Source organism: Phyllopteryx taeniolatus, chromosome 11 (genome assembly GCF_024500385.1).
Source record: "Phyllopteryx taeniolatus isolate TA_2022b chromosome 11, UOR_Ptae_1.2, whole genome shotgun sequence".
NCBI lineage: Eukaryota > Metazoa > Chordata > Actinopteri > Syngnathiformes > Syngnathidae > Phyllopteryx > Phyllopteryx taeniolatus.
Window position 1 is genome coordinate 27570033 of NC_084512.1, and position 7311 is coordinate 27577343.

Consider the following 7311-nt stretch of genomic DNA (forward strand, 5'->3'; position numbering starts at 1 on the left):
AATGTTCTCTCTTGTTGGGCTTTTTGTCTTTTGAGCATTATATTTTCATTATTTCTCACAGTAAATAAGCAATGAACACAAAATTGTCTCAGCACCCTTCAATACTAAGTAAATGATTAAAGTTTAATAATGTAAAATTCACAACACAATACCCTGATATGATATAAAAATGAATATATTTTTCATAATTTATGTATATATTTCAAATGTAATAAGCGAAATGTAATAATGTAAAAATAAATGAACCTTTTATCCTCCTGTCTTTAATATATATATATTCAAATTTTGTAATATATTCCAATAACAATACCTCAATACATGGCTTTCAATAAAAGCAGTATATTAACCAGTAATTAATAATATTTTCATATCCCATTATTGTGTTGTAAGACGAAATAAAAAATCCATTCTGCCGCTGGGTTTGTGCCGTTGACTTTTCGTCCAGCGGGAGGCGACGGCGAGCCTCTCGTCTCTTGTGGCCGTAGAAGAAGAAGCGCCGCCCAACTCCGCTCAGCCTCAGCACCAAGCGGGCTCTTCCGTCCTCCTGCCTCCCCCCCCTCCCTCCCGCGGGCTCTTCCGTCTTCCTGACTCCCTCCCCGCCTTCGCCTCCACTGCGTAACATCGGGCCGTTTTCCGACCGTCACCCCGCTTCACCTTCACCTTCGCCAGCCGCCAGCGCACAGCCACCCGGCCGGGGCCACCATGGACAACAGCGGCAAAGAGAAGGAGGCCATGCAGCTCATGGCCGAAGCCGACAAGAAGGTCAAAGCGTCCGGCTCGTTTCTCGGCGGAATGTTCGGGTAAATGGCCGCTTCCCGTTTATTTGGGTGTTGACGTCTGTGCTGGTGAGTGGGCGGAGGAACAGTTAACAAGTGTTGCTTTATGATGCGGGATATTCTTCCCAATGCTGACGCCATTATGTCATCACGGTCGTTATGCTTTCGTATGTTATTTTTGGTCAATCACAGCGATAGGTGACATTTTGTTTACTTCGTTCGATTTCCAAACGTAGTCACTGGCGTGGCGTGGGCCTGTCACGCACCGTGCGTGTGCGCATATACTCCCCCACGCTCCCCATCCCCTTCTGCGGCGTGTGCGCGGAGCGTGAGGCCGCTGTGGACCCGCAGGGTGAGTGCGGGGAGGAGGGGGGCACAAAATCGCAGTCGAGTCGCGGTGTGCGTTATGCGCATGCGCGGCAGGTGAAAGTGGGCGGTGCAACGCGAGATCACGTGGAAGGGCGTTTTCGTAGCTCACCACATGTATTAAAAAAAACCGGATAAATAAATTGATTCACACACACTTTTAATACACTATTTATACTACAGTGGTTTCCGGAGTGTAGCGGTTATTCTTGACCATTTTTTAACCAACATTTTGTAGTTTCTCAAAATGTCCTTATTTTAACCACTGATGGAACGAAAGTAGTGCAAGTCACAAGCAAAGGTTTAAAAAAAAATAATAATAATAGTAATAAATCTGTTCTTTAACAAGTTCAGAGTATGACGTACGGAAGCCGCACATGACCGTAAAACTCCCGGTTTACAGTCATGTGCGGCTTCCATGCAAAAGTCGAAAGTTTGTAATCAGGAGATTCTGTCGAATCATGCTCTAAAGTTTTGGTGTAGGTGAAGTCATTTAATTAAAAATAAAGTAATAGAATTACAGTAAGTTAGCACCCATTATTTCTGTCACGTTGTAATGTCGGTTTGCCCTGACTGATTCGATTTCCAACCTTTATGGAGCCAAGGAACATATTTTACAATTGGAAAAAAATCTCACGGCACACCAACAAACAAAAATGTCACAAAAAGTGGATACATGAATGACTGTATTTACTTCCTGCCATCTAATAGACGACCATTCATTTGTTCTGTCTGTCACTTTGCCTCACTGGCATAAATGGAAGAACACAGATACATTATTGATTGTAAATATAATTTTTGGAGCAATTAAGTACACAAGTATATACAGTAAATGAACAGGTCATTTCAATAGACGCGTTCCTCCATCTTGTCATCGGTTATCGTTTTTTTTAAACTCACTGCTGATCGGTGATCATCCCCAAAAATCCTAGTTTTGAGTTGTGCTACTATGACAACGTGGTCCTTTTTTGAACGCTGACATGTCTGCAATTAGACGGCGTCCTCAAAACTGACGACTAAAATGGGTCACGTCTGTTTTCCACGCAGCCTACATTTTTATTTTTCACATAGTGTCGACCCCCGGTGCGAAGTAGGCAATGTCAGTCGGGACCCGGGACTAAATATCACTCATTGGTTCATTAAATGATGATTATGCAGTAAAAAGGTCAACCTGGACATAAGCAGACTGTTTTCCTCTCCTTTGGCTGCTGCCAAACATTATTTTTGTTGGTTTATAATGTTCGATGAGCTCAGAATGTCCAGACAAGGGAGCCAAGAAGACCCCAAGAAGACCCGTCCGCTCCCTTCACAATGACGCATGACTGACGGTTGAATGTAAACAAACAACTGCGCTTTTCTGCATTCGTCCATCGGAGCGTAACCTCACGTTGCCGATAACGATCAGTGGCAGCGGAAGGTCGCGACAACAAAACGAGGCCCCACCTGGGCCACTTATGTTTGTTTGGATGTGTGTGCGGGTTACAGTGGAAACCACAAGGTGGAGGACGCCTGCGAGATGTACGCCCGAGCAGCCAACATGTTCAAGATGGCAAAGAACTGGAGCGGTGAGAAAGCACACGCACGCCATGCTAAGATGACCGTCGGACAGACGCCTTAACGTGCACGCTCGCTCGGAGGCCGTTCGTGACTCAGCAGAGTTGAAGGTCGACAAGAAACGCGCTAAATGTGTTCAAAGACAAATTGCATGCGGCTACAATTAGTTCTCCATTAAAGCCTCTTTCCGGGTGCGGCTATGAAATTGTAATTGTCTTATTAGCAGCTCTGCAACTTGACAGGAAACACTTATGAGCACAGCAGCGCTCACTGTTTGCACGCGTGTGTGTGCGTGTGCGTTAGCTGCCGGCAACGCGTTCTGCCAGGCGGCCCGGCTCCACATGCAGCTTCAGAACAAACTGGACTCGGCCACCGGCTTCGTGGATGCGGGCAACGCTTACAAGAAGGCCGACCCGCAGGGTGAGAAGCGCCGTCGTTGTTCCGTTGTCACTGGGCCTTGATGGACTAGAAGCTCGCGTTGTTGTTGTTGTTGTTGTTGTTGTTGTTTCCTTGCAGAGGCCATCAACTGTCTCAATCAAGCCATCGACATCTACACCGACATGGTGAGGATCTGTGTGACCGTACGTGATTTGTGCTTGTTGGTGCTCTTGTCTTTGGACTCTTGTTCCGTCTTGCCTTTTAGCTTGTATCACGTAGGATTGCAGTTAATTTGCACTAAATTGTCTGTGCGCGTGCAAAAAATGACAAATGCGTTAAGTTGGTTAAGATAAACAGCTACGGAAAAAAAAAAACAGTACCGCATTAGATTAAGCCTAAATGCTTTGTTCATTGTTTATAAATGGCTCAATAATGATTAATGAATTGCCATTAAACAAGAGTTTCGTATGAATGGATGACGGATAGGTAAAATGTGGGTTAATTATACTGTGCATTAAGCCTGAACAAAGTATTTAGTTCATTTCTGTACTTAGTATTTCATAAAGCCTTAACACACTAATCGAATAAACCCTTTCATAAAAGTTCCCTTATTGTTATGTGGCACCAAAAAATGTGTATGTTTTTTTCGATCATATTCAAATTTGACACTATGTGTCAGTCAATAAATCTTAATTGTGTGCCTTAAAATGCTCATTATGTTTGTAGATATTACAGTTCATTTAAAAAAACAAATAGTCCTGTGGAAAGTGTCCCACTCAATATGTCCAATTTTTCTCCAAATTTTCCTTAATTATGGTATAATCAAAAAGATGACAGTAAATAAATATTGTTGCGTTGATTTCGGTGTGTATTGTTATTGTGTATTAGGCTAGCAAATAGATAACATCCATTTGTTTAATGTTGTTCACACACACGATAGTACAAGAGGCAGTCAAAAGGTAATGAGCCCAATTTCATTTAACCTACTAATAAAAGAATTTTTTTCTGAAGTTTTCAGCTTGGAGTTTAAATACTTTAATTAATAAATATAATATAAATATAAAGAAATTAAGCTCAGTACGTTTTGAGTGGCCCTCGTAGTTGGATGGCAGAGCACATTTCTTGGTCCACGTGGATATCTGACGACTCTTTAAAACTTGCGTCTTCTACATTAGTAGCCGCATCGCTCCGGATTTATGAGATATTAACGTCAGTGTGCGTCACGTGCAGGGTCGCTTCACCATCGCCGCCAAACATCACATCACCATCGCAGAGATCTACGAGTCGGAGCTGGTCGACATTGAGAAGGTGAACCCGGCACGACGTCACAAATCCCCGCCATCGTTATATTTAACCGTACGTATGCGGTGTCGCGTCCCGCAGGCCATCGCCCACTACGAGCAGGCGGCAGACTATTACAAAGGAGAAGAGTCGAACAGGTACTTTTTTCGGTGCGGCGAGCGCCGTCGAGACACAAAAGTTCCCCGATTTGAATCCGTGGGGCTTGTGTGCTTTCAGCTCGGCCAACAAGTGTCTGCTGAAGGTGGGGCACTACAGCGCCCAGCTGGAGCAGTACCAGAAAGCCATCGAGATCTACGAACAGGTTGCGCAATCCCTCAAAGCCTCATACCAGCCCGAACTCAAGACCCTTTTGCACTCCTACTGCATTGATAGATAGATAGATGGATAGATAATCAGTCGTCCCGCAACACCACTCTAAGAAATAAATGGCTTACAGATTATTTGATTTTGAAGAAATGCACCAGCGGAGGCGTCACGTCAACGTCGTCGCTTGGGCCGATCACGTATTTTTCAGATGCTCGGGATCAGGTGAAAAGATGGGATTTTTTTATTTTAAAAGCTCCCGGTCAAGTGACCAAAATCATCTTGAGGTACAAATAAATTGCAGAAGGGACATTAAGTGCTCTAATATTACTTCTGCAATGTGGCATTGTGTGAAATGAATTATTTGACCCATTAAGAAGATCTTCATTTTGTTATTGCACTAAGTGTGATTTCTGATAATTTAGTTTTTTTTCGATTTTGGTTTGTCCATATAAGACGGGATACTCAAATGTCATTTGTTTGCTTCATTATTTTTGTGCTGCACCAGCGATATAAACATATTTGATTTCTAGCCATATAAAAAGGATCATGTTGAGATACTTTTATCCAAACTACAAAAATTGCAAACAGTTGAGACATTTTGGATACGCTCTTTTTTTTATTTATTTATTTTTTTTCCCCTCTCTCTCTCTCTCCTTAATGCATTGCCCTGGTATCGGATCGGGACTCTTTATCGGCAGATACTCAAAATCAAGTGACTCGGACTTGGACTCGGGTGCAAAAAAATGGAATTGGGACATCCGTGTAGAAAAATATAAATATAAAAGAAAATTATTTGAAGGTAATCGTTAAAGCAAATAGCAGTGGCTCGTTGGCATGAGACGGGAAGGTTTGCTGTTCTTTTTATTGGAAGATGAAGAATAAGAGGATATTGTAAAGTGGGTGTGTGTGTGTGTGTGTGTCAGGTGGCCATGAGCACAATGGACAATCCGCTGTTGAAGTACAACGCGAAAGAGTATTTCTTCAAGGCTTCGCTGTGTCACTTCATCGTGGACGAGCTCAACGCCAAGGTCGTACACAAAACCACTGCACGCACACGCCTGACTCCATCTGTTCTGATGATGATTATTTCCTGAATGTTCCTATTTGCACAAAACGGTGTGTGTCTATTTGCAGTTGGCCATCGAGAAGTATGAGGAGATGTTTCCCGCTTTCTCAGATTCAAGAGAGCTGAAACTGTTAAAGGTCAAGTGAATTGTATTTATGTATTATTTATTATAAGCCGAATCGGTTCCAGTTGTGAAGTATTTTGTGCACATCTGTCTTGTATTTCAATCATCTGTGTTCATTTCAGAAACACTCAAAATTGGTGTTGCATATAGTTATTTGTTTAGTTTTGATTTTTTTGAAGTATTTAGACATTTTTAGGCCACATGGAATTACCTTAGAATATTTTTTTCTTATGTCACACTATTTTAAATTGGGGGAAAATTTACTATTCTAAATATAAAAAATGAACAAAACCATATGTTGTTTAGTTGATTTGTTTGTTTTTTAGATGGACATTTTTTATGTACAGAGTAAGTATAAAAATATATATTAATATATATGAAATATTTAAATAAATATGGATGCGTGCAACGCTTACATATATATATATATATATATAGACGGAAATGGCGCATATACATTAGTGAAGTATTTAATTGTACATTAAAGTGTATTTCATTTTAAGGTTCTGAAAAGAGAAACGGAATGTTGTTAAATGAATCCAAACGTGTAAAGTCTTACATCTCATGAGATCGTGTACCTAATATAGTGGCCTGTGAATGTCTGATATGATAAATTACATTTATTTCTGGGTTTGAAATTTGAAGCAAGCCAAGAAACAGACAATTCTTCTCATTATTTGCATGATCGTGACCGGTCCTTGTCGTGGTCGTGCACACAGAAACTTCTGGAGGCCCACGAGGAGCAGAACAGCGAGGCGTTCACCGAGGCCGTCAAGGAGTTTGACTCGGTGTCCCGCCTGGACCAGTGGCTCACCACCATGCTGCTGCGCATCAAGAAGACCATCCAGGGGGACGCCGGAGACCTGAAATAGAGCGCGGGAGGTGGGCGGGGCAAGGACGGAGGAGGATGACTTTTAACGGCCACAAGCTGAACTTGTACATATCAGTCTGCATGTGAGCCCCCAACAAGCTAAGCATCACCTGTAGACCACCCTTGTGTGTCCCTGCTCACTCACACACACACACACACACACACACACACGGACGGTATTGTAACACTGAGAAAGTATGAATGAACGTGTACGCTGCTTATTTGATGGGGAAAGTGAGCAGATTTTAAGGAATATACATATGTTTATGATAACGTGTATTGTCCAAATGGAAACTATTTATTGTTTATTATGGTGCTCAGTGTTAATATTTTAGCAATTAGCCCCCCTTCACGTCCCCCCTTTTTGGGTTGCGTCCACTGTGTGACATCATCACTCACTGCCCGTCTCCCGTAGCGACCATTGCGGGGCCTCGTTTGTGCATGTGGATGTTGACGTGTTCTCCGTGTTGTGCCGACGTGTGGGAAAAAGCACACGTGCCTGTAGTCTCATTTGTTCGTGTGCAACGGGTGAAAATGTATCTTGAAATAAATACATTATCATGCCAGA

General features: G+C 42.5%; 1 protein-coding gene across 1 annotated transcript; it reads left to right on the forward strand.

Annotated features, from left to right (window-relative positions):
* The first annotated feature begins 561 nt into the window (after positions 1 to 561).
* On the forward strand, positions 562 to 7311 carry napba (N-ethylmaleimide-sensitive factor attachment protein, beta a). Its single transcript, XM_061790517.1, has 10 exons — positions 562 to 800; positions 2628 to 2707; positions 3000 to 3116; positions 3213 to 3259; positions 4305 to 4382; positions 4458 to 4513; positions 4593 to 4677; positions 5606 to 5710; positions 5817 to 5885; positions 6592 to 7311. The coding sequence occupies exons 1-10, from the start codon at positions 703 to 705 to the stop codon at positions 6742 to 6744; spliced, it is 888 nt and encodes a 295-aa protein (XP_061646501.1). The 5' UTR covers positions 562 to 702; the 3' UTR covers positions 6745 to 7311.